Source organism: Labeo rohita, chromosome 22, assembly GCF_022985175.1.
Source record: "Labeo rohita strain BAU-BD-2019 chromosome 22, IGBB_LRoh.1.0, whole genome shotgun sequence".
Taxonomy (NCBI): domain Eukaryota; kingdom Metazoa; phylum Chordata; class Actinopteri; order Cypriniformes; family Cyprinidae; genus Labeo; species Labeo rohita.
The window spans coordinates 43,681,729-43,708,910 of record NC_066890.1 but is presented as its reverse complement, the minus strand read 5'-3'; the positions used below and the strand labels follow the sequence as shown (position 1 = coordinate 43,708,910).

Here is a 27,182-nt window from a genome sequence, read left to right as displayed (position 1 = left end):
ACTAATGTTAAAAGACAAATAACTGAAAGCTATTTATAGATAAGCTGATTTGGTGGAATCATACACCAATATACATGCATGATTAAACTAAAAAACACATGTAACTTCACGTTTTTTCTGTACTTCAGCTTTTCAGTTATTGCAGCTTTTATGATTTTTCTTTTTCATTTAAGTTATATAACCTTATTGAAGAATCAAGAATATACACCAACCTATTTGTTGTTCAGTATCTTCCTGTTTTATTCTGCAGGGTTCTGGATCGGTCATGTTTTCAACTGGCTTTCATAAACTGTTGTAGGAAGAGGAGCTGAACTGTAGGTGAATTCCTGTGTGGTTGGAGGAGCAGATCTGCCAAAATCAAAAATAAATCAGTTATCCAATCGATTCTATCATTAATACAAAAAGCATCCTCATCTTTCAGACATCTTGAACATCTGAACACTGTACATTCCCCACAGCAGCTTACTCTGTGTCCTCCGCCTTAGGGGTGCTCCGATTGATCAGCTAACGATCACTATTGGCCGATCTCATGTAAAATATGCGTGCTTGCTATGAGGGGTATGGCATGACATGAAGCAGTGCTGTCATAATCTGTTGTTTTACACTAGTAAATCTTGCAATTCTCTCACTGTACATATTGTTGTGTTAAAATGTTAATAGTTTAGCAGCAGTGAAACAGTTATTTTATAAGATTTTATGATTGAAACAGTACCATCATAATGTTAACTACTATATGGTTTTATGCGTATATATATCCCCACCTAACCTGCTGTGGGAAGTCTCACAAAACTCAAAAGTTGGCCTATGTATACAATGGTTGTTACAAACATGTGTATTGCATAGCCTATTGATGTACAATTCCAAAAATGGATGTAATTCCAAAAAGAATTAATCCTAAAAAGAACCTGCACCAGTCGTGTAATAGTAACTTAACAGATGGGTTTGTGAATTTATCACACCATAGACACCAATAATAATAAATCTCATAATAAATCTCATCAACCTCTGGCTGTGACGCGAGTGCGACCAGCCGGCTGAGGATTCTGCTGGGTCTTAACGCCTTCAGCAAACGTTTGCATACCAAACGATGATTTGTCCAAAAATCCACTATTTGCAATTTAGAGTTTGCTATTCGTATTGTTTGGGTGGTCATACGGTGTATGCCTGCGTATACGGGGCAATATGATGTCTTGAATATGGGACGATTCCGTATAATTCGGAGTGGTTGGCAACCCTACTGCTAGGCTAAATGTTTATTTCAGTTAGCAGACGCTAGAAAATACGCACAAATAGAGCTGTACCACATTAAAACAACACAGAAAAGACACTGTGAAATGTTGCTTTAACAAGCTGTGCTTTTATAATTGTATAAATATACTATTTATCTCACCTCAGAAGACTCAAAGCTGTTTGATGGTGCTAGCGGTGACTACTTTTTCTTCTTGTTTTAGAAACAGCACTGCACGTCGGAGAAATAGGCGTGCCGAAAGGTTTCTTAGTGGTAAAAGGCCAATCAGCCTTGACCATGCATACACGTCATTACTTTAGACTTAAAGAAGATTGTATGATGCTGTGTGTGTGTATATATATATATATATATATTACAATTAGGTGAAGTTAATTATGGAAAAATCTTGCATGCAGTTGCTTAGTGAGAAACATCAATTAAACAATCACACAAGAAACAATTATATTTGCAGAAAGCACATATATGTGCTCAAAACAAGCCTAAAATATTAAATAATGCACCTCAATAAGGATGGATACATTTCCAAAAGTATAAACATTAATATTTCAAAAGTTAAAAAAAGTTGTAATTATTATTAGCAATAGTGTTGTTTTTATTATTATTATATAGTACAGGGTATATTCACAGAAAAACATAATTAGTAATTACAGTTAAAAAGTAATTTAAAAAAAAAAATAAAAAATATTTATTCATTTTATTCATCATATGATCTTGTATCTTTTTTGTAATATGGTTTTGTAAAGTAAGTTTTATTTATAATACCATTTTAATCTGTTTGCTATTTGCAATAGTTACTACTTACTAGTGTGATTTTTGGTGAATTGTGTTAAAACCAGTGTCAGATCAACAGTTCAAACATCATTATAATTATTAATTATAATAGTATTTAGAAACCATAACAATTTAAAAATAAAAACATACAAAAATGTATTGTCCCCATTTTTTAATTAATAGATAATAACAAGTGAGATTTCAATTATATTTTAACCACTGAATTAAGAAATGTCCCTGGTTTCGTTTTCAGAAAATCTGGACAGAGTCCTCCTGTGAAGAGATGGTCTAGTAAGTGTGCATGTTGCATACGTTCCCACCCCGATTATCTGAGTTCTCGCATGCTTTTCTCTCATGTTTTCCTGTCCATTTATTAAAATTCGAATACATATAGATCCTTGCCTCAGCTTGCTGACTCCATTCCCGTTACAGCTTAATGATGTGGCAGCCAAGATTACTAGGGCCCTATTAAATAGATTTTATTGAAGAGTACATAAAAACATACCAATATATTTGTATTGTAATAACTGAACAGTATTGTAATTTGATTTAAGTAATGACAGTGTGTAGATGAATGTTTTAGCCTCCTATTTATTCTTATTTATGCCCTTTTGTTTTACCATTTCAGTTAAAGTTGGTGTATTGATGACTTCTGAAGAGGACAGAAAACATGAAGGAGATCAATTCAGTATACTCATAGTTTATGAAAAAGACATTTTCAAGTGATTTCCTTGTTTTATTCATTAATTTGAATGGATATATAACATTTTAACTAACTGCAAAATCTAAATAATCGATAATAGCTACTACTATATCTCTGAAATAATCAACAAGCCAATTAATTGTTCTATTAATTTCTGATTAAATGATTTTCAAAAGAATCGCTTGATGTGGCTCTACACAGCATCACACCTGGAGGTACAGATCACACTTGAACTAGAGTAGTCAACATATGAAGTGGATCAAAAAAGTTAATCAGAGTTGTCCTAAGACAAGAATTGGTTTTGTTTTGAATTTAGGACAAGTTTGATGAAGGGTTTTGATCCACTTCAAATGCTGACTGCTGTACTTAGTGTAATTTCAGACATGCATTTCTTTTTATGACAGATTAGAGAAGATAACTGAGTGAAACTCTTGCCACATGAATGGCAGTTATAGGGCTTCTCTCCAGTGTGGATCCTCTGATGTACTTTCAGGTATACTAACCGTTTGAATGTTTTTTGACAGTGTGAACACTTGTAAGGTGTTTCTGTAGTGTGAATTCGCTGGTGCATTTTCACTTCAGCATCTGTAGTAAAAGCCTTGCCACACTCACAGCAAATATGATCCTTCACACCGCTGTGTCTTTTCTGGTGTATTCTTAAAGCATCCAGCTCACTAAAACTCTTTCCACACAAAGTACACATGTGAGGCTTCTCCTTGGTATGAACTTTCATATGCCTCTTCAGGGCACTTGTCCTAAAAAAATGTTTACCACAATGCTCACAGTTATATAGTCTTTCACTAGAATGAGTACGCAGGTGCATTTTAAAACAACTTGATAATCTGAAACTCTTCCCACATTGATCACATGTGTGTGGTTTTTCTCCAGTGTGGAGTTTCATGTGTTCCTTAAGGTATTCTTTTTGTGTAAAACTCTTCCCACACTGACCACATGCATGTGGCTTCTCTCCAGTGTGGACTGTCAAGTGTTTGTTAAGATGTCCTTTTCGTCCGAAACTCTTCCCACAGTGATCACATGTGTATGGCTTCTCTCCAGTGTGGATCCTCTCATGTCTTCTCAGATATTCGGACCGTTTGAACCTCTTGTCACAGTGCGAACACTTGTAAGGTGTTTCTGTAGTGTGAACTATCTGGTGCACTTTCAGTGCACTATCTGTAAAAAAAGTCTTCCCACATTCAGAGCAAGCATGGTCCTTCACACCGCTGTGTATTTTCTGGTGTTTGTTAAATGCGCTCATCTGACTAAAACTCTTTCCACATAAATAACATACATAAGGCTTCTCCTTTGTATGAACTTTCAGATGGTCTTTCAGGTAATCTGAAAACCCTTCAAGATGAAATTTTATGTGAATATCAAGAGTTTCCTTGCACGAGAAACTCTCTCCACACTGAGTGCAAATTAAACATATTTTGTCTTGATTCCAAGATGATTCTTCGGTTTTTACATGATGGTTCTCCCCCTCTTCAATCGGTTCTTCAATCTCCTTGTTCTCTTCTTTCAGGTCTAAAATGAAAGTAAAAAGTTAAGTTAAAAAAGGTTTTCAGTATAGGAAAAAAATGTAAAAGGAAAAGGACATTTTAACCTTGAAATAACATTTTGATGTATTCACAAGCCTTTGTTTTACTTCAGTTTCCGAGTTTTGATGGCATTAGTGACTAACGCACTGTTAACGCCTTTAACCACAGGTGCCAGTATGCCGTAATCTATCGTTATTCATCCACGCTAACTAGCTGAGCCTCAACTCAAAGTAATCATCAAAACAATTAACCGCTGTAACTTGTAACTTCTCGTCTTTTTTGTTATTACATGATTTTTATAACCGCAACCACTAAATCTGATGAACTGCTTGAAGTTTTGTAATCTTATTGAAGAATGAGGAATATAAACCCACCTATTTGTTGTTCAGCATCTTCCTGTTTTATTCCACAGGGTTCTGGATCAGTCATGGTTTCGATTTTCTCTCATAAACTGTTGTGGGAAGAGCTGAACTGCTGGTGAATTCCTGTGTGGTTGTAGGAGGAGATCTGCCTAAATCAGAAATAAATTGGTTATCAAATTGATGCTTTCATTAATTCACACACTTAAATCAATTTGTTTGTGCTTAACCTTCTAATGAAATGTAAAGTTATTTAATTTGTTTTAAAACAAATTTAGATAGTCTAAGTATTATATCTTTCTAGCCTTTCTAACATTTTACAAATAAGTATATAACCATAAAACGCAAGTTACATGCTCAGGAAAACAGGTCAGAGGCATTAAACAGCACACACATCTGTCAAATTACAGTCAGTTTTTTTTTTTTTACCTTAAGTGCTTATAAATATGAAGCATTCTCATGTTTCGGACAACAGTGCATTTCGGACAACACATTGTTAAAAAAAACAAGAGACACACAAAATATTTGCACTGTACCACACAGTGTATGTCATTTCATCTGCATGTGCATTTATGTACAATCTAATTTAAAAAAGAATGAATTCTAAAAATAATCTGCAGTCGTGTAGTAGTAGTAATTTAGGAGATGGGTTTTTGTATTTATTACAATGTATTTACACCAATGCATAATAAATCTCTAGTAATTTAGCAGATACGTTTGTGAATTTATCACACCATAGACACCAATAATAATAATTCTCATAATAAATCTCATCAACTTGCTTGCTCTGCTGGGTCTTAAAGCCTTCAGCAAACGTTTGCAAAACAAACAATGATTTGTCCAGAAATTAATTAGTTTCAATTTAGGTTTTGTTATTCATATGGTCTGGATGTTCATGCGGCGTATGCCTGCATATACAGGAAAAACTTATGTCTTAAACACGGGACGTTTCCGTTTTATGCGGAATGGCTGGCAATCCTGCTGCTAGGCTGAATGTTTATTTCAGTCAGCAGATGCCAGAAAAGACGAACAAATAGAGCTGTACCATATTAAAACAACACAGAAATGGTGCTGTTAAATGTTGTATCAACAAGCTGCATTTTTTTATAATTGAAAATATACCAATTACCTCACATCAGAAGGCACAAAGATGTGTTATGGCGATAACGGTGACTACTACTGCTTGTTTTCTTCTTCGTCTGGAGTTTAGTGGCGGTTGGCATACCAACTTAAAATGTGCATTCCCGCCACCTTCTGGAAAGGAGTGTGGAGCGCATAAAGGTAAGGAAGTTTATAACAATTGCAAAATTAATTCTGTTAACCAATCCTGTTTCTTAAAAAAAAAAAAACAATTAATTCTAAATTATAGATTGCTTTTTAATTGAATAATATTTGTAGTTCTGCACTATTGATAACTATCAATGAACTAATGATAGTTAGTAGATAAATATTTCAGTCTCCTGTGTGTTCTAAAAATACATGCCCTTTTATTTTTCTGTTTCATTTCTAGAAGTAAGGTTGGTGTATTGATGACTTCTGAGGAGGACTGAAAACTTGAACGTGATCAATTCAGTTTACTCAAAGTTGATCAAAAATACATTTTTAATTGATTTCCTTGTTTTATTTATTAGTTAGAATGGGTATAACTACATTTTAACTAACTCTTAATTTAACTAACTAATCTCTGATTTTGATTGATTATCAAAATAATCGCTTGATACGGCTCTACGCAGCATCACATCTGGAAATACAGATCCGCACTTGACCTACAAAAAAGTCTTTATTGAGGGTAAATTTTGTGTTAATTTTAAAACTTTTATTTATTTTATTCTGCTTGATGCTGCCTGCGAAGGAATATGGTAAATTTGAAAAGATTGTAAGGCCTTTGAAACAGGTTGAAGTGTTATTGAGGTCATCAGCCTAAATCAGGGGTCTGAGCTTAATGCATGTGGTTTATTCTTTTTGGTAAATGCACACAAGACATTTTGTGATAAAAGTGCATTTTTTTTGTTGTTGCATCCACAACTGAATGCTATACTGAAAACAGCTGTGTGAACGATCAGCATGACGTTCAGATGATCTAATATGATTTTCTTAAGTTTCTCTCATCATTGTCTGTTCCTGCTTGCTCAGAATGGTATTATGTATTTAATTGGTAATTGCATTTAATTATGTTTAGTTATTTAAAGAGAAGAACATGTCAGCATGTGAAGTGGGGCATTTAGGTGTTTTTGAAATACCATTTTCGTGTTTTTCTGTTTTTTTTTGTTTTTTGTTTTTTTTTAATAAGAAAAAAAATGTCTGTTGTCTGATTGGTCATCTTTGCTTTGGTGGGCAAGGCTACTGTTTCTGTAATAGTTATAACATCACATCTGAGTAAGTACGGTAAGACAAAACAACAACAACAAAAAAAAAAAACAGCAGGGGGCGATGTTTTCATATCTTGCAAAAAGACATAATCATAATCATGCCAATCATTATAAACAGCTGCTTATCTCACTTTCACATTTATGTAGGCTATATTTTATTACTAATTCATTTATATAGTCCAGGTGGGAATTTAAAGCCTGGGTCAAATTAAATATTTCCCCTTATTTTACTAAAGGATGATATTAACTTGTAGACTCCTCAAACAAATATTAAGAACAGTGGGATCTGGTTGTTGGATTCTATTTTCCATAATTAATCAAATCAATTAAATATGTTAAAGTTACATTAATTCCATTCAAATATATCACCAATTTAAAATGGTAATGTGAAGATGTGAATCATGAAGGCTTGTAAGCTTTTCTGCCCTCCGTGGTCCATAGGAGCAATAACATTGGTCACTCTCTGTCACATGCAAATTGATCTTTTTTTTTTTTTTATGACAGTAGTGTTACCGGTTTGTATTAGAGAAAGTGAATTGTTGGGATGCTTACTGTACGTTTTATATTTTGTACATTGTAAAGAATTTATTATGACTAAATAATAATAATAACTATAAATAATATGTGAATTAACCCCCTCATTGCGAATAAAATTTAAAATATTCAATAGTCACGGATATTTTCCCTCTACCTTCACTTTTATTTTCCCTCTTGACTGCACTGCACAATGCACAACAGTTCATCTTATAAAATTAAGACCGAAAGAGCTTTGTCTGTTCCCCACAGATTTGTTTAATACTTCCCTATGGGCGCCTTTCTGACATTACTATGAAAAGGACTTTGTTCTGTAGTGCCTGATGTTTATATGTAATTTTAGATGTTCTGGAAATACCCTGCCCCCACAGGCCATCTGTTTGTACTGTACATAAGCTGCAGGTGGGCCATTGTATTAAAAAAATGAAAGAGGAAAAAGAGATTGCTAGTTGGAGTGTTTAAATATTATATGAATAATAAAATGGCAAATCTATGACATGTACAAGCTTTTATTCTTTAGATTTCAGAGGTTAAGCATTAGTGCAAGGTCTAAAAGTGTACAAAACAAGTAATTTATCATATAAATTAATTAAAACCAACAGTTTTCCCTTGATTTCATGTAACTGGTGTCAGCAGGGTAAAAGTTGAGTTGCAGTTGTGAAATGTACATTTTTGGACAATGATTCAATAATGTGATGGCATAAGTTTTATTTTATTTTATTTATTTATTTTTTTATTTTTTTTTTATGTGAAACGACTTGCCCAGGGATTGTTAAAAGAGATGGTTTCACCGGATGTGGGGTGTAAACAAGTGAAAGGGGCGATGCAAACAGTCTCACAACCCACAGACATGGGTTTTCCATCTTCATAAAGAAGAGCAATGCTATCAGGCATCATTTCATTTAGATGCCTTTGTTATTTTTATATACAAATATAATACCTCAGAAAGCGCATAAGCTTTGCAATTTATCAATTATAGACCTAAGAGTGAGTAGAGAAAAACATAAATATACAGAGCTGGTGGTGTGAAAGATGTCCAGCTATAACGAGCATCACCGTTGATGTGTCAGACTATATTAAAACTTAACCATGACATTCAGGAAACATGTTATTGAGTGTGTTGTCTAGTTTCATCAGATGCAGACACTCATGACAGAAAACTGTCATGGCCTATAGATGATCGCATAATGCTTTATCAAAGATTATGTCGGCAGAGTTATATGCAAAAATACCCTCGGTTCACGGTTAAAATTAGATACTGCAAAATTTACTGCAAACATGCGTTCATAGTGATAAAATACTTTATCTGTTTATACCAGCATGGAGCCAGTTACTGGTATTGCTTTTCCAGTAATAAAACATTTAAAACATTTGCTGTAGACTCATATTTTCAAAGCGACCAACAGGAGCAATACTAACCTATCTTTAGTTTTTTTTTAATTCATTTTATGAATATCATTTTATTTATGATATTTACCTTAATTACACACCACACTCAGGTTTCAACTTAACGTTTACATAAGCAAAAAAAAAAAAAGTAAAATTCTCGGACAGCAAGTTAAAACGCTTGCTCCAAATAGATGATGGCGTAATAAAAATAGATGATGGCGTTCGGTTTTACATGATGTGACAGAGCGCTCTTTTCCTCAGACAAGCAGTAAAGCTGCATCAGTAGCCTAGTTAGACACCGCCTTTTTTGTTGTAGGTTTTGTCTACGTGAAGAGCTCTCTGAATATTATTTTCAGACATGTCGGGTTTTATGCTTACACACTGTTTTGGCTTTTAACGAATATGGTGTTTCATGCATTTTTCTGTTTTTGTCTATGGCTTTTAAGTGGTAAGTTATGTTTTTATTGCTTCGTTCTGTTCTTGTGCCACAGTCAAACTATTCCAGTATGTTCTAGTTTGGATGAAAACAGGAATGCTTATTAAAGTAAGTGTATAGTGTAAACTAAAACGTCATCTTCGTTTAATTTTCGCTTAGGGTTTGTAAACTTCGACCCAGGAATGTTAAATAATAAATCGAATGGGCAATTTACAGCATTTAAAGCTGCACAGTTAGCCAAAATACATCAAATTTAATTTGTAGTCTACATAAGATAATCACTTTAAAAGTATAGTTTTAGCCCAAAATGTAACTTCACTGTCCTTTGTGGTTCCAGACCTGTACGACTTGTAAATATCCTATAAAAGAAGGTGTTTTGCAGTTTCCTCTTTTTAAACATTCACAAAGTGAATAATACTGTAGCACCAAAGAGAATAAGCCCACACATATTTGACAACTAGTGAAAAGTGTCATTTATTCACCTTTATGTCTTTCATGTTGTGATGTTCTTTATCTGTGAAACACAAAGAAGATATTCTGATAAGCAGTGGAGTCCAAACAATTGACTTTCACTGTATTGACAAAGAAAACACACACTATCTTCTTTTGTGCTTCACAGATGGAAATCAGTCATACGGGTTTGGAATGACATGAGGGAGAGTAAATGATGACAGAAGTTTCATTTTAGGCAAACTATCCCTATTCCCACATTTCATTATGGCACTGTGTAAAACAGTTGTGTAATAGTTCATACTTATTAATTTTTATGTTTAATAAATTGTAATGGAGTTTTATGTATTTAAAAAAAAAAAAAAAAAAAAAAAAAAAAAAACTCTGAAATACATCTGAGGTGATAATCTGTGACTGTTGTGCTGACTCTTTTCTTCAGGTTTGTCTGGTGTTTATACAGATGAAACTGTGACAATATCAGTGATGGAGGGAGCTTCTGTCACTTTAAGCAACGATTTTACTGAAAGAAAGAGAGATGATCAGATACTGTGGACATTTAGACTTAACAATTTAGATAATCGTATAGCTCAAACCAATACACAAAGCATTTCTATTTTTGATTGTGGCGAGATTGAGAGATTTAGACACAGACTACAGATAGATAATCAGACAGGATCTCTGACCATCATAAACATCAACAAATTACACTCTGGACTTTATAAAGTACATATCATCAGTGGAGTAATTAAACACAAGAGCTTCAGTGTTCATGTTTATGGTGAGTAAAAATGAATAAATCATATATATATATATATATATATATATATTATTATTATTATTATTATTATTATTATTATTAAATGCAAAGCTGACCATTTGGAATCACATTATTATTTATTGATCAATGACATTAGAGGATCTTTACATGTCTTTATAATAACAGATTTTTCCTGACATTTTTTTTTCATGTTATTATTAGGTATTCTGCCTGTTCCTGTCATCATCATAGACTCTTTACAAAATTCTTCATCATCATCATGATCATCAGTGTCCAAATGTTCATTGCTGTGTTCAGTGGTGAATGTGAGTGATGTGAGTCTCTCCTGGTACAAAGGAAACAGTTTATTGTCCAGCATCAGTGTGTCTGATCTCAGCATCAGTCTCTCTCTACCTCTGGAGGTGGAATATCAGGATAAAAACACCTACAGCTGTGTGATCAACAATCACATCAGCAACCAGACCACACATCTGAACATCAGTCAACTCTGTCAGACACCTTCAGGTATGTCAGTATTTTAGGGGACACTGTTTTTAGGGGATTTTATGACTGGTTTCTCCTAGCACATCATGTACATTTGTTTGCTGACAGTTTGGAGGAGAACACTAAACAATATTTGGAATAACATCTAATCATAGAAATGTTAGGCACATTAATCGATTATGAATATAATTGTTAATGCATTCATTAAGATATTTACACTTTCACATCTGCTGTTTTTCCATCTTTGTTGAGACTCTCATACAGTAGGGTAATAACTTTGCATTTTATTCATTGCAGAATCCAACCAAACTTTAGTTTTCATTGTCGTATTTCTGCTGCTGTTTCTACTGGTTGTCACAGTTGTAGTCTTGTTAATGTTCTGTCGCCGTAGGAAATATACACAAGCTAAACAAGATGGCAAGTATTATGAACAACCGAACAAAATAAATATTTGCAAATGTAGTGCTCAGAAGTGCCTACAAATCTTTTAAACACTGTTTAAGTTTCATAACTTTTTTTTTTTAAATTCCATAAATTATTATCAAACAGTTCAGAACAATGAAGAAGAGGCTGATTATACAGAGGCAACATTCATTACATACAGAGCTCTGGATGCTGTAAGATATTTTTGTTATGCTCTTTTGTTATTTTTAACTTTTGGTTAATTTATAGACACCAGATGAAACTCTTGACAAAAAAATGTCAGTACCATCTGAATGAATATCTCCGTCTTCATTTGATTTAATTATCTGAGTTTTATGTTTATTTAAATAGTTTGTATAAAGTAATTTTTCGTTCACCTTTTTTTTTTTTTTTTTTTTTTTTTTTTTGCTTTGCTTTGCTTAAGCAGGTTTGTTCTTTTGTACTTTTTTTGTATTTGTCTTTTTATGCCACAGTAAATTGCAGATGTATAGGATTGACCTGTGTCATGTTTAATGAAATGCATGTAAGCTTATTCATGGAGAACTGATGCATATTTTTAATTTTTACGAATTCCACGATCAGATGTTTTCAGTCATAAGTCATATTTTTATGTACTAAGTCGTGTTGCTTATAGAAATCTTTCTAATATAGTATGGTTTTTCGTGTGTCCACATATGGCTGTTTATGCTCACAATCTGTCATTTAACTTTTTTTATTGTATTATTTTAAGCATGTGTAGAATCAGCTGTTCTCAATTTCCTGATGTGTGTTTCTTTTCTTACAGGAGACAAACGGACACAGTCAGACTGTTTATTCAGAAGTTGTTTTAAGATGATGATCATGTACAATGTATTATCATACAACTCAGTTTGTTACAGGACAGCATGTTGAGGAGTATGTAACAAAGCTCAATACCTCAAAACTACAAATACACTGGTTCTAGTTCTGTTTGAATTGAAGTGATTGAATTTCAGCATTTAATTTAAAATAATTTCTAAAAGAATTTAATCTTTATTGAGAAAAACCACAGGTCTGGAACACACAGCTAATAAGCCACTTCTTTCAGAGATTTTCAGGGACTCATATATAGGTACAATAAGACCTGATGTATTCATTACTGTAAAATGCTTGCATATTCACTGTGCTAATATTTGCCTCTACAGACTCTTTTTTAAGATCTCTGCTGGTAGATAATCAACTTTGGGATAAAAATCATCTTTTAAAACTTTCGAATGACATTCTGGCAAAATAATTTCAACACTATTGAAATTATCAGTATTATCTATGTCTGTGTAAAGTGGTTAATTTATGGACACCAGATGAAACTTTTGACAAAAAATGTCAGTACCATCTGAATGAAGAGCTCTGGCTTCATTTGATTTAATGAGCTAAGTTTTATTTTTATTTAAATAGTTTGTATAAAGTAATTTTTAATTCACCTTTATTTTATTTTATTTTATTTTATTTTATTTTATTTTATTTTATTTTATTTTATTTTATTTTATTGCTTTGCTTAAGCAGGTTGGTACTTTTGTACTTGATATTTTTAGGCTGAAGTGATTTGTATATTTACTGAACAATCATTAATAAACATTCTCTCTGCACTGATCATGCTTGTCTTTTTATGCCACAGTAAATTGCAGATGTATAGGACTGACCTGTGTCATGTTTAATGAAATGCATGTAAGCTTATTCATGGAGAACTGATGCACATTTTAAATTTTTATGAATTCCACGATCAGATGTTTTCAGTCATAAGATTGGACTGTTTTGTCAAAGCTTATGCCTGTTTATATACTTTTTAAATTCATTTGAGTCTTTATTTACTATTTAATACTAAGATTCACAGAAAATGGTGTTATCATGTTTGGTTGAAATTCTAACTTTATTAAATGTATGCTTCATTTTTACATCAGTTTCTAAGATTTATTCAGTAAGTTCACTGAGAATGATAAATAACTTGTCTATAGGACTGTTAATAATTAATGAAGTCACTATCAACAAAATCCATGTTTGAACTGCAGTGGCACAGAACCTGAATATTATTGCAAAAACAACACATTGTAAATAGTAACCTTTGATGCTTTGTATTATTTTTAATAAATGTTAAATGCTTAAAAACACTAAGTTGATTAGCTTTTTACTTGGTTTTAATAAACATAATAACCTATTAATTACATTTTTAATGTAAAAATACATTTCAAAGTCACTACTTAGTCCTATTTGAAGTTATCCTAACAGGAGTAGAAGGGTGGTTTTTAAAGCATATTTCATATATTAATTTTATTCTGAAGCACAGTAATAAAAACTTAAATGTGATATTTAAAAAAAAGAAATTAGAGAACATGTTAGTAGAAGAGTGGTAAACCTATACTCCTTCAAATTTTGAGTGATGAAGATTAACAATATAAAAAAAATCACGTATTTATAAATTGTTCTCTAATTTTGATCTCCATGTGTGTATATATTAGATCAGAAATGCTTGATTAAATGTGTTCAGAAAAATAAATATGATTTTATTTGAGTGGATAACTGAATGTATTCATTAATAAACCCAACTATAGTTGGACATTTCATAAAAGATTTAAAGACGTTACTCAACTAAATTGCACTGAAGACATGAAATGCCTTGGTGGAAAATGTTTAACCGCTATTGAGGGCAGTAAGTCAGGGGTCTGAGCTCAATGCATGTGGTTTATTGTGCTGGGGAAATGTACAAAGCGCAAGACAGTATGTGTGCATGTGCGGTCCCCACAATGTTAAAAAATGATTAAAAATAGTAAATGATGTTTATCTGAAAGTGTAACGATGCAAACATGTTTTCTGTGAGGGCTAGGTTTAGGGTTAGGGTTGGGTTAGGGGATGCAAAGTGATGAGTGAAACGAAGCGTTTTTAAATTTTGAATCAATTAAACCTACAGAAAAATTTCATTTGCAAAATGAAACGTGGGTGATGCCTGCATGACAGAAGTAGGTAAATCAACAAAAGCTCAGGGCAAAGATGCATAAAACTCCCAGTTAAACAGACCTGAACCAGCTAATCAAGGTTACTTGATAATTACAGACAGGTATGTTGAAGCAGGGTTGGAAATGAAGTCTGCAGGGGTGCATTTCCTGAAAGCAAGTTCCATCATTACCAATAGAGTTCAGTGAAACTTTTGTGCATAAAAATTTAACTTTACCAGTTTAACACATTCTCCAAACTACTGGTTTGAAGCTTCACAAAGCAGTGCTTTAAAAGCGCTTATCATTACTCTCGCATGCATGGGTAGGATTAAGCATTTTTTCAGATAAATCCACTAGTACATTGCATCATATTAGGTTTAATAAGTCATATTTCTACAGCTGTGATAATCATGACCTGACTGAACTGATTAAACTTTCATCAAATGTAAGTCTTTGTGCATAAAAGCCTCTGCATAAATGTTTAAACAAACATGTCAAGTTCAGATGAAACCCAAAGGCACTTTTATTGTGCAGTATTATCGTATTTCATATTGTCTTGCTCATATTATTTATGATGTTTATATGATTATTAATAATGATTTTAAATGTTTTTGCAGGTTTTAAGCTGACACAGCAACAAATTCAGTTATATTCTTTCTCTCAGAATCCATTATACTTGAAACAGATGTCAACCTTATCAACAGAAAATGGTAAATGATTATCTCCTTATGTGTAGACTAATAATGTCAGGATGCTCCTATCTGGTGTGATTATTATTTTTTTTAATAAATTATTTTTTTCAAATAAAATAAACAGATATAAAGATATCTGAGATGAGAGTCTGTGAGTTGTTGTTGATTCTTTTTTTCTCAGGTGTGTTTGGTGATCATACAGATGAAGTGAAGTCAGTGTCTGTTATGGAGGGAGATTCTGTCACTTTAAATGCTGATGTTACTCAAATAAAGAGCGATTATCATATACTGTGGACATTTAAACAAAATTCGGAGACTCGTATCGCTAAAATCTATAAACAGAGTGTCTTTATATATGATAGTGGTGAGAATGAGAGATTCAGAGACAGACTACAAATAAATGAGCACACAGGATCTCTGACCATCATAAACATCAACAAATTACACTCTGGACTTTATAAAGTGAAGATCATCAGTGGAGACATCAAACATGAGAGCTTTAGTATTGCTGTCTATGGTGAGTTGAATAAATCATATCAAGAAGTATTTTTTAATCTGGCCTATCTGTGCATACATTTTTGATTGAGCATTTGTAACCACATTCATTTCAAAACTTATCTTTTTTTTAGCTCTTTTGCCTGTTCCAGTCATCAGTGATTCTCCTCAAAACTTTTCAGTATCAAGAAGATCATTACAGAATTGTTCATTGCTGTGTTCAGTGTTAAATGTGAGTGATGTGAGTCTCTCCTGGTACAAAGGAAACAGTTTATTATCCAGCAACACTGTGCCTGATCTCAGCATCAGTCTCTCTCTACCTCTGGAGATTGAGTGTCTGGATGATTCCTACAGCTGTGTTGTTGCTTATTCGTTCACCAAACGGAATAAACATCTCAAGAACACTGAACTTTGTCGATCATGTTCAGGTACGTCAGTGTTATAGTTTATTCACCAGACTATGCCTGATTGTGCTGATTTATCTCTAAATGATTCATAAAAGTGATTGAATGAACTGTCAAGTTTTATTTTATTTTATTTTATTTTATTTTATTTTATTTTATTTATTCCTGTGCTGTCTCTTTTTACTGTTATAATCTATATTTTGTCTACAAATGATAAAAACATGCTAAAATATATATATATATATATATATATATATATATATATATATATATTTTTTTTTTTTTTTTTTAATACAGGATATAAACAGTTTTATCCAATTATCCAAATCATATTTACCCAAATTAGATCTGCTATTAATATTAATTGAAGTCTGGTGAGATGAATATGATAATGACTGATTTGCTTTATTCATTGCAGATGGTCAGTCTGTGTCCGTCAAACTGACAATAATTGCTGCTGTATTTCTGCTGCTGCTGGTAGTGATCTCAGTTTTAACTATAATTACATTCTGTCACAGCACAAGCTGCAAAGAATCAGCACAAGAAAGCAAGTATTACTTATGTAACCGCTAAAAAAATAATAGTTTTGCAGTTGTAGTGTTTAAATGTGCCATAATAACTTAGTAATGAAGTATAATGCAGTAATGAAATCAGCCTTTAAAAAAAAAGTAAATGCATTTTTTCTTGTTTACATTTGACTCAAGATCTTGAATCACCCTTATGAGTTCAGTTCTTTTGCATCTCTGTACATCATTTTCTCCATTTATAGTTGGTATTATTTTGTGAATTTACTCTGATTAAATCTTTGTGCTGCAAACATATTCTATGTATTTTCAGCACAGGTTTTCTTTCTCTTCCTGATGTGTGTTTATTTTCTTACAGGCTTCTAGTGGACAGAAGAAGAGTATTCTGGAGTTGTTTTGGATGATGATGATGATGATCATCATCATCATTTAGACTGTATGTTGAGGTGTGTGTTGGTTTATAAAAAAAGGGGGGGAAAAAAGGGGAAAGGGGAAAAAAAAAAAAAGCTTGAACCCTCGAAGTCAAAATGTGCATGCACTGGCTGTGCCACAGTGTACTACAAATGACTGAACAAGAACTTTATGAAGAAATTTAATCTTTAATAAGAAAGACAAACCAGAAACCTAGAATATTCACAGCTGACAAGTTCGTGAGACACTCTGTTAATTTCTCATCTCAATCTTGTCTGTAGCTGCTTCATACCTTAGCTAGTATAATCATGTCTAGACTTGAATTTAGGTGGTTTGTGTTTAGTATTTTTTTTCACAGCCATCCACATTACTGCTATCCTAGTTCTGATTATGAACTAAGTGGCATCATAAACAGAACAAAAACAGATTACATGAAGGAAGAATGAAAAAGAACCAGCCAGAACAGTATGTATAAGTCCAGGTGCATACAGTGTGATTAGACGCAAGTAGTCATTGAAGCTCAATCTGCTGTATGTTTGTTTTATATGTAGCATTAACAAGTCGACCCCTTCTGCTGGATGATCGCAACTACACCATTTTTACCTTTTGACAGCCTTAAGAACTGAATTTTCTATGCATTATGAAAAAAACAAAAAAACAAAAACAGTTTAATAACAACCCGACTGAAAACAACTATGCTAAAGCTAATATCATTAAAACGAGTCATTTTATTTATTGCTGCCTACCAGAACAAAGTAAGAACAATCCGTTAAAGACCGTAATCTCATATTGTTTTGCTTATTGATGTCATATATTTGGTATAAACCATATAAATTTACAGTGATAAAACGTTGAATTTAATTGCCACGCAACTGCAAACAAGTTCAAACTAATTCAGTAGGAAGATTTAGGCTATGCACTTGAGTGTCATATTGCAGAATGTCACACTATTGCTCAAATTACGTTTCTATTTTGAATGCTGATAATGTAATTACAGTAAATAGTGGACTGACGTTAATCTGTGTTGACCAACGTTTTGTGAAAGTTTTCACTTTTGCGTGTTAGGCTGCAGCGAGCCACACCTGGATTTGGAAGCGTTCAGTAAGACAGGACATAGACACCAGGGGGCGTTGTTTTCAGCATATGTAGCCCATTAAATGAACAAACGTGTTTAATTTGACGCAGAGGTCCACAAAAATGTTCAGCTGTTTTGGGTTAATTTTGGGTTGTGTTTGGTTTTGGATCTCTGTTATGTTCAGCAACCATGTGGGTCACAACAGAATTTCTTTTTCTTTATTTGCAGTATTTAAAAAAATACAATGTTATCTAAAAGTCAGTATAGGTAGAAACGAAAAAAATTTTTTAAATAATTTTGTGTTGACACATATAGACAGAAGAGAAATAAGAAATTTAATGATTACTGTGATATAATGGGATGTTTCTGCATGCACCCCCTGAAACCAAATTTAAGTGCAAGGAAAACAAATCTTGTGCAAAGAAAACAAAGAAAACAAACTTGAGATTTCCATATTTCATAAGGTTTCTCACTGTTGCAAAATATACAGCTTTGACTAAGTTAGATAACTATAAAACTTTATTTTAAGAGAATTGTAAAAGAGAACAGAACTTTCCCTGTTAAAAAATAAAGCTCCATTTTTTTTTCTGACACGTTTGTGCACATTTGAATTTAAAACCTATATTGTGGTGTATTTCATATACAACAGATGTTATGGGAGATACTCTGCTCCCTTTGGCCTTTGTGCAAGGTCTAACATAAGTCCAAAGTAATTACTAATAAAATAAGTTAAATTTAACATTTGTCAAGTTATTTCATGTGTTATTGTATTGTTGCTATTGTTAAACACTTGATTTGAAAGTATAAAAAAGTTCTTATAAAGTTCACAATGTTCATGGTGATTTTCCCACCATATTGACAAAATTATTAAACTTTGCTTAAATGTATATAGTTTTGTTGTTGTTGCTGGTGTTGTTCATTTATACTAATTTCTCATTGGTGTTATACTGTTTAATATTAGTTTTTAAAAAAAAAATAATAAGTTATTGTTATGTATCTATGTTGTTGTGAAATCAAGATTTAATGCAGCTGTAGTGTTCAAAAGCACCAACAAATTTGTCTAACCTCCATTTCAAATAAATTAAAGCTTTATTTTTTATTTTTGTAAATGTATTTTTATTAAACAGCTCAGACTTCTGAGTAAGAGGTGGATTATACTGATGTGGCATTCAGTACACAAATAGACAGATTTCACAACAGACAATAGAGTATCCCGTTATACTGTTCTGATTATGAACTGAGACTCATGATAAACAGAACAAAAAACAGATCAAGAGAAGAAACTAGAACCAGCATGAGCTACATATGTGGCCCTGGGCCACAAAACCAGTCATAAGAGAATTATTTAAATTGAGATTTATACTTCATCTGAAAGCTGAAAAAATAAGCTTTCATGTACGGTTTTGGTCGAGATACAACTATTTGAACATCTGCAATCTGAGGCTGTAAAAAAATCTGCCTTTAAAGCTTTCCAAATGAAGTTCTGCTGCTCACTGTAGAGCCAATGGGTGGAGCTTCAGTAAGAACTACTTGCAATACCATCTGTGTGACAAAACTTTATCTGTTAAGGGCCTTAAGAAACTATCTGTTTATTCTGAAGAAATAATTGTAACAACCCATGCATGAAATTCTTATCTTAATAAGGATGTTATTATGTAAACTAAAGCAGAACACTAACGTAGCAATATAAATTGTAAATACAGTATGTATAAAAATGCTTTGTTTATGAAAGTGTGTTATCAAATTGTACAATGAAGTTAATTTATGGATGTAATCAGTTTATAAATTCAAGCACTTTGACAGTAGATTAACATTATGATGATATAAACATAAGCTCTTCTTTTCTTTTGTACATTTTTATATGCACAGATTGTTTATTTGATGGAAAATAAATTAAGTCTTATTCCGAATTGTTCTATTTGTATGGATTACATTGTGAGAGCTGCAGAAAAAGTCAAAAACCAACTGACAAGTGCTCATGCGGAAACATTTGACTTCCTATGCAGCTTTATATAAAATACATGATACTATTTTATTAAAATTTGAAACCTCAGAGAAGTACCATTATATCTCACGTTCAAAGGAAACTGTGTCTATTGTCAGGTGTTTTTTTTTTTTTTTTTTTTTTTTTTTTAATCACATGAGGCTCTTCCTGCACTATGGCACAGCAGCTCAGGCTGAGCATTTCAGTGAGGTTTGGCGTTTTGTGCTTTATTTAGATCACTATCGCTTTATGGTGTCTGGACTCAATCTTGATGGAGGGAACGGAGACGTTGTGTCGAGTAGTGTACGACACTAGGGGTCGCTCTTGAGAGCCCAAACACCTCTGACAGTATAGAAAACAGGCCAATGAAATTGGGTGTGCAGATTTCACAGCTGGCCACGCCCCGGCCATCCGGGTACAAGTAGGGCAGCCTGTGCATCTGCTCACTCGTTCTGATCTGAGGAGCCGAGCGTCTCAACTCACTCAGAGGCGGTCCAGAGTTGTGGCATGGGAGACACAACGTCTCCGTTCCCTCCATCAGGGAACGAGGGTTACCATACGTAACCGAGACGTTCCCTATCTGTCGTACACTCCGAGTTGTGTCGAGTAGTGTACGACACTAGGGGTCCCCGTCAAATCACGCCACAAGTCTGGCCGCGTCACGAGTGACCGGGCGCAGATAGTAACAGGCCAGCGTGTTAACATAAGTGCGACTCACCTCTTCGTGACCTTCCAACGTCCAAGAACTGACCTGTTACAGCAGTGTCCTGCAGCCGGGCCTGCCTCAGTGGAGCGGCTGAGTGTCTTGGCGGACGTTGGGGAAGTGACTATTTCCCGAAGGAAAAAAGGCACTACGGAGCTCACAACCTGCCCAGAGGGGGGGTATAAAGTGAATATCATTAGATATGGGACCTGATGTGGGTCTCACGCTAGGGGAGACTACCAAATTCAGATCCTAGAGACAAACCTGTCATTAGGGGAAACACCGCACCATAGAGAGTTATAGGTGGAATTACACATATGGGGCCACATAAGGAGCCACTACATACGGGGCACAAATCCGACCAAGAGTTAGTAAAGTAACCATACCTTGTGTTGGGATTTTGCAGCGAGTTCCTCCGCCGAACTCCGCCACGTCCAGAAGTGCCAAGTGATGGAGAAGGTGTCCAGGGTTCGCGTCAGGAAACCTACTGAACTTAGAAGCGTAATCACCATTTTAGGGGAAGCGCTTAAGCAAGCTCTACACCCGACCAGAGCTTGCGATTGAAACTCTAGCTGACACTGGTTCCATGCGCAAACTGGCAAGTAATAGGTGTAGCCCAACCTGTAGCTCTTGAAGATGTCTGTTAATGAGGCTGCAAGGTAAGCCCCCCCGGCCTGGTAGGCCGTACAGATCGCATCCACCTTTTTTTTTTTTTTTTTTTTGTGGGAGATCCTGGTTTGGAGACAGCCTTCCCCTTCCGCTGTGCTCCATAACAGACAAGAGCTGACCAGGACGTCTGAAGTGCTGAGAACGTTCCAGGTAATGCGTGGGACACGGACCGGGCATGATAGGATCAGGTTGGGGTATTCCCTTGGTAAGGAATAGCTTGCAGGGTTACCACCTGCTCAGAGGGAGTGGTGGTTACCACGGGCATGTATCCAGGCCGGGTTCCCAGGACAACGTGAGAGTTCACCGGCCCGAATTCCAGGCACGAACGTTGATGGAGAGGGCTTGAAGGTTTCCCGCTCTTAACAGGGGTGAGCACTACCGGGGGGGGGCCGTCTCACAGAGAGGGCACCGAATCACCCAGCTGAGGGCTCAACGGGTCTTACTGTAGGCCCGAGGACCACAGATAGACCAAGAGGGGATGTGGTGTTACCAAGCGTGCCCCACCGATCTGCCTTCTACCAAGTCATGGTGGCTGTACACGGACCCTGATATAGAAGCAGAAAGGTGCCTATTCAGGCCTCCTTGGAGGAGGGATAGCACAGATTTGATGCCGCAACTCCGTGGGTTCTACCCTTAGGAAGAACCTCTGCGCCAACCCCAGGGCATGCCACCGTCTGGCTCAATCCCGTATAGGGTGCTTCCCACTGTGGGTGGAAGGTTTCTGGAGGCTTCCTGGTCGCATTTAGGGACCAAAGAAGAAGCTCCAGAAATCTGGGCGCAGGTGCCAGATTGTGCCCCTCCCCTGAGGAAGGAGGTTCCTTCTCAGGGGGGTGTGTCAGGAAGGCAACGATGGTAGGAGCACGCGCTCCGAGAACCAAGTTCCGTTGGGCCACACCGAGCTACCAAGAGAATCCATTTCGAAACCTTCCTGACATTGCACCGTGTCTGTGCAACAAGGCTTACTGGGGAGTAAGCCGTACGGTCTGCTGAGTATTAACGGACCTGAACCGAGGGAGTCCTTGGTCAGGCCGTATACCCTACTGCAATGAGTGGATTCCGGTGAGACACAGAACCCCTGTGCCTGGCCGAATCGACTCTAAAACAGCCGGACCGTCTGAGGGTGGAGCCCCCACTCACCTCGGGCGAACCTGTCACCCGGACAGTGAGTGGCGCACCACAGCCTGAGGCTCCAGGGCAAGAGATGGCGGGTGAGTTGTGATATGTGAAAGTAGCGTACACCTTCCTAGTGTATGCCACAGTCACTGTGTTGTCAGCGCCGACCAACACACGTTTGTCATGACCGAGGCAGAATCCCTTCAGGGCCCAAGTATTGTCAACAACTCCAGGCGATAGAATGCCCAAGCAGCCGAGGGCCCAACCGAACCCTGAGGCTGCAAACCCGTTGCACACGGCACCCCAGCTTGACTTGGAAGCAACTGTTGCGACACAGCGCGTCTAGACACCTGTCCCAGGGGCAACCTGCCCGCAGGACTAGCTTGTCCCCAAGGGCTGAAGGTTTGCAACACAAAGTGTGACGTACACACGATGTGAGCTTAGTGCCGCGTCCATCTCGGGACTCGGTATGAAGTCAGTGCTACAGCGGTTTCATATGGATCAGGTCAGCGGCGTAACTGCGGCTGAAGCTGCCATATGTCCCAGGAGCCCTGGTACATGAGGGAGACCGCTGTGGTGAACCCGGAGTGCACCCACGCACAACAGCACTGACTGTACACAGTCCTAGGCAAACGCGTAGAACAGTGACCGAGTCTATATGGAGAAAAAGGCAACCCGCGTCCTTCAGGTCTCTGGCCACAAACCAACCTTGAACTCTGACACACGTGAGAATGTGCTTGAGGGTTAACATCCTGAACGGGAGCTTGAGCAGGGCCCGATTCAAGACCCTCAGATCCAAGATTGGTCTGAGACCGCCACCTTTCTTGGGTACAATGAAGTAGGGGCTGTAGAACCCCTTCTTCATCTCGGCTGAGGGGACAGCCTCTATCGCACCCTTCGCCAGAAGGACTGCGATTTTTGCTCGAAGAACCGTGGTGTTGGGGCCCTGAACCGACATAGTGAGAACACCACGGAACTTGGGTGGACGCCATCCCAGAAGACCTGAAGTCCCAATCCAGCCAGGTGGTTGAGAACCACATCCCTGAGAGTGCAAACCGCACCTCGTGAGTGTGCTAAGAGCAGCCAGTCACAGAGATAACTGAGAATGCACATGCCCTCTACCCCGGAGGGCAGCCCCCTGACCTTCGTAAAGGTGCGGGACGATAGGGATAGGCTGCAGGGGGAACCTTGTACTGATGAGCCCGCCCTTGAAGACAGAGTCTTGGAGGGAAAGGCATAACAGTATGCGTCCTTCAGGTGCAACGCCACCGACCAATCTTAAACCCTGACCACACAAGAGCTATGCTAGCCCTATATCCAGGGCTAACATTTGAATGGGCGCCTGAAGGGGGCCCGATTCAAAAACTCTTGTTTCAGATTGGCATGCGTTGACCACCCATCCTGGTACAATGAAGTAGGGGCTAGAACCCCTACCCTCATTTTGGCTGCCGGGGTAGGCTCTATCGCACCCTTCCCAGGGGGGCTGCGATTCCTGCTTAAGAACCACAACATTCTCGCCCTTCTCTGAGTCGATATTGAGAGAATGCCATAGACTTCAGCGGGTGCCTTGCAACCTGAGTTGCTTAGCCAAGTCAGTTAGTTCTTGAGAAGCTAAGGGAGGGATCGCACCCACGTAGGGACTCAGCTAGCAGTCTCAGTGAACTATACCCGACGTACCAGGAATGGGGATGTCGCTGAATAAGGCAAGGAGCATCGTGCTTGGAGAAGAAGCCCCAAGGACACGGTGTGTCTTTGCCAACACGCAGAAACCAGGTAAGTGCCCAACCACCCTGGTCTGCAGACTCAGCACCTAGCCGTCAATGGAGGGCTATTGCTGCAAAATCACCGGGATAACCGGGCCTATATACTGACCCGGCAGTGACTGACTGTGGAGACAGACAGTCAGAACCGTTGTGCCGAATCCACCTCTCATCCCCGGGTCGAGAGTGGATCTGGGTGGGTCAGTTAGGCCGCCTGCTCTGCATTGCTTGTCTGAGGACAAGCTAGAAGCCTAACGAGGGTTCTAGCCAGCCTACTGACAAGCTGGTGTTGCCACCTTCCCACAAGAACTTTGACCGTTGGGCGGGGTCTGGCGGAGGCCCGGCTGTCGCGGGGCCTCAGGAGTTCTATAGGGGGCCGTCCGTGGCGACGACAGACAGGAGTAGTCGGGGGACAGGGCCGAAGCCTGACCCACAGCTGCTCCTTAACCACCGTGAAGGACTTGCGTGCAAATGCTATCACGGTGTTGCCAGAAGGACCGACCTGGGAAATGGGGGGGGAGCGAACTTCCAATTTCCCGCATTTCCGACAGGTGAAGCCACAGGTGGCGTTCCTGGACCAACAAAGTGGACATCGCCCTCCCCAGAGCGTGCGCCACGACCTCATAGCTTACCGAGCGTAATCGGTATCGTACGCAGTTCCCGCAGCTCTAGGTTGGCACCACCCTCGTATCGAATCGCAGCAGGCGGACGCAGCTTGTCCAGAAGCCATGCAAGCCTTGCCCGGAAAGAACTTACAGGCTCTGGACGGGGGTCATGGGAGGAACCCAACAAGCGGCGGCGTATTGAGGGCAGTGCCCCTCAATCGCTCCCTCCGCCCTGTGAACCTCTGAAACCCCCTCGCTGGACCCCCATCGAGGATGGTGTAGGAGGAGAAGTTGGACTATCACGTCCCACCCGTTTTCTCTTTTTTAAACGGACTTTCTGCGATACCATCAACCTCTCGTGCACCTTCGGAAAACAGGCACTGGAAACGAGCATACCGGTCGTTACCCAGATGTCTATTAACCAGCCCTTCCATGACCGCCATATTAGCGTCTGCCTCCAACTGAGAATCAACGCTCCACAGAGGTTTGCTCAGCTGAAGCTTCAGCTTTAAACAGTACACGCCCTCCTAGCGATGCTGCCGCTAACCTTTTCCGCCCATTTAGAAGCTCCGAATAAGAAAGTCAGCTGTACTGAGACAGACTAACAAACTCGTCCGAAAGCTCGACCGCGGGACGCGAGGAGCGAGAGGTTCGCGGGGTTTTCACCCGGCGAAACCATCCGTGCTTCCTAATACTCGCCACTGACGCCCCTAGCAACGGCCTCGTACCCGGAGATAGAAGGACCGTAGCGGAAAGCAGTCAGGGTGAGCCGCGGCTTCGTGAAAAGCACACGGCTCGCGAGCAAGCGCGTCCATGATCATGTTCTCGCCAGCAAAACATGAATCAACAACAAAGGCTGTATCAGCGTGAGCATAACTCCAGACTGAACACAACCGTCGTGTTTGATCGTACGGGAAGGTAAGCCGCAACCAGGATGGCACGGAGGGAAAGATATGTTAACCAACACACAATCCCACCGCGCTAGCTCTTTCAGAGAAATACCTTCTTAGAAGGAAGATTCCTCCTCAAGATCGCCGTCGACGCACGCAGGGGAACTCTCACAACACTTATCTGTGTATGAGAGGGAGAGACCGCTGCCTGTGCTGCTGATCCAACGACGAAAGAGGTGAATGTTGCCGCTTCTCACGCAGAGACGCTGCATTCGGCTCCGAAGAACAGAACGAGTGAGCAGATGCACAGGCTGCCCTACTTGTACCCGGATGGCCGGGCGTGGCCAGCTGTGAAATCTGCACACCCAATTTCATTGGCCTGTTTTCTATACTGTCAGAGGTGTTTGGGCTCTCAAGAGCGACCCCTAGTGTCGTACACTACTCGACGACACTATTAGTGTTTTTACTGTATTTCTGTAAGGTTTACAAACTAGACAAGTGCTGTATGTCATTATGTGAGTAATGTAGTAAATAATGTTTAGTTTCTTACACAGACCAATTGTTTTTTTTCAGAAGACCACCCTACGTCGCCAAGCACCAGTGGACCACCAAGGGTGTTAGTGACCAAGGGATCATGGGTCTTTAGTATTCTACTAAAGAAAGTAAGTTTCTAACTTTTATTTAAGGAACTAGGCTTTTTTTAGGCTTTGAGTTTGTCTTATTGGTTTCTGAATGTTTAAGTTTAATCTACAATGATCATGTACAGTTGTGCTCGTAAGTTTACATACCCCTTGCAGAATATGTAAAATGTTAGTTTTATAAAAATGTATATATAGTTATAAAACATTTTATTAGTTTAATCATTTAGCACTGACCTGAATAAGCTATTTTACAAAAAGATGTTTATTTAAACTCCACAGAACCAAATAATGACTGAATTTATAAAAATCATTCCATTCAGAAGTTTATATACGCTTGTATCTTAATACTGTGTGTTGTTTCCTGGATGATCCATGACTGTTTTTATGATAGTTGTTTATGAGTCCTTTGTTTGTCCTGAGCAGTTCATCTGCCTGCTGTTCTTCAGAAAAATCCTCCAGCTCCTGCACATTATTTGGTTTTCCAGCAGCATCTGCATACTTTTCAAAAAGTGAATATATAATTTGAGATCCATCTTTTCCCACTGAGGACAACTGAGGAACTCATACATAACTATTACAAAAGATGAGAACATTCAATGATGCTCAAGAAAGCACCACATTGGCACAGAATTGGATAATCAGAGTAAATTGTACTTACATTGTCTTCTGGGAGAAATGTAAATATTTATGTACCTTCTGAAGTACAATACTAAATGGAAAAAAAATCTGCAAACAAGAAAAAATGTACACATTCAAAACATTTCTGTTCAAAGGTTTACACCCCCTGGC

At 37.6% G+C, this 27,182-nt stretch overlaps 4 protein-coding genes across 5 annotated transcripts in view; 2 read left to right on the top strand and 2 right to left on the bottom strand.

Moving 5' to 3' along the window:
- The window catches only part of LOC127153407 (zinc finger protein 850), a 50,064-nt gene extending 48,584 nt beyond the window's left edge, over window positions 1-1,480 (bottom strand). The window contains exons 1-2 of the mRNA XM_051094462.1: window positions 1,391-1,480; window positions 213-348 (exon numbers count right to left, since the gene is read on the bottom strand). Of these exons, the coding sequence (XP_050950419.1) occupies window positions 213-267 (55 nt within the window). The 5' untranslated portion in view covers window positions 268-348; window positions 1,391-1,480. The remainder of the gene's footprint in view (window positions 1-212; window positions 349-1,390) is intronic.
- A 1,360-nt stretch (window positions 1,481-2,840) lies between these two features.
- On the bottom strand, window positions 2,841-5,830 carry LOC127153580 (zinc finger protein 501-like). 2 transcript variants are annotated; one of them, XM_051094756.1, is made up of 3 exons: window positions 5,750-5,830; window positions 4,636-4,772; window positions 2,841-4,247 (listed from the first exon to the last, which is right to left on the bottom strand). In XM_051094756.1, exons 2-3 carry the CDS (start codon window positions 4,688-4,690, stop codon window positions 3,070-3,072), a joined length of 1,233 nt encoding a protein of 410 aa, XP_050950713.1. In that variant the 5' UTR covers window positions 4,691-4,772; window positions 5,750-5,830; the 3' UTR covers window positions 2,841-3,069. The 2 variants fall into 2 exon arrangements, with proteins under 2 accessions (XP_050950713.1, XP_050950714.1); XM_051094757.1 differs by having other exon boundaries at window positions 4,636-4,768; window positions 5,750-5,808.
- A 3,390-nt stretch (window positions 5,831-9,220) lies between these two features.
- The window catches only part of LOC127153406 (natural killer cell receptor 2B4), a 39,006-nt gene continuing 21,044 nt past the window's right edge, over window positions 9,221-27,182 (top strand). Inside the window, exon 1 of the mRNA XM_051094461.1 lies at window positions 9,221-9,360. Coding sequence (XP_050950418.1) covers window positions 9,315-9,360 — 46 coding nt within the window. The 5' untranslated portion in view covers window positions 9,221-9,314. The remainder of the gene's footprint in view (window positions 9,361-27,182) is intronic.
- LOC127154141 (uncharacterized) lies at window positions 14,746-16,975 on the top strand. The gene is made up of 5 exons (XM_051095551.1): window positions 14,746-14,749; window positions 15,301-15,636; window positions 15,749-16,042; window positions 16,437-16,495; window positions 16,901-16,975. Exons 1-5 carry the CDS (start codon window positions 14,746-14,748, stop codon window positions 16,973-16,975), a joined length of 768 nt encoding a protein of 255 aa, XP_050951508.1.

Excerpts from the sequence above, each read along its gene's own strand:
- LOC127154141 (XM_051095551.1), top strand. Across the intron at positions 15,637-15,748 it reads CTTTAGTATTGCTGTCTATG|CTCTTTTGCCTGTTCCAGTC; the intron begins GTGAGTTGAATA and ends TCTTTTTTTTAG. Across the intron at positions 16,496-16,900 it reads CTGTATTTCTGCTGCTGCTG|GCTTCTAGTGGACAGAAGAA; the intron begins GTAGTGATCTCA and ends ATTTTCTTACAG.
- LOC127153580 (XM_051094756.1), bottom strand. The coding sequence starts at position 4,690 with ATGACTGATCCAGAACCCTGTGGAATAAAACAGGAAGATGCTGAACAA. Across the intron at positions 4,248-4,635 it reads AGATGCTGAACAACAAATAG|ACCTGAAAGAAGAGAACAAG; the intron begins GTGGGTTTATAT and ends CTTTCATTTTAG.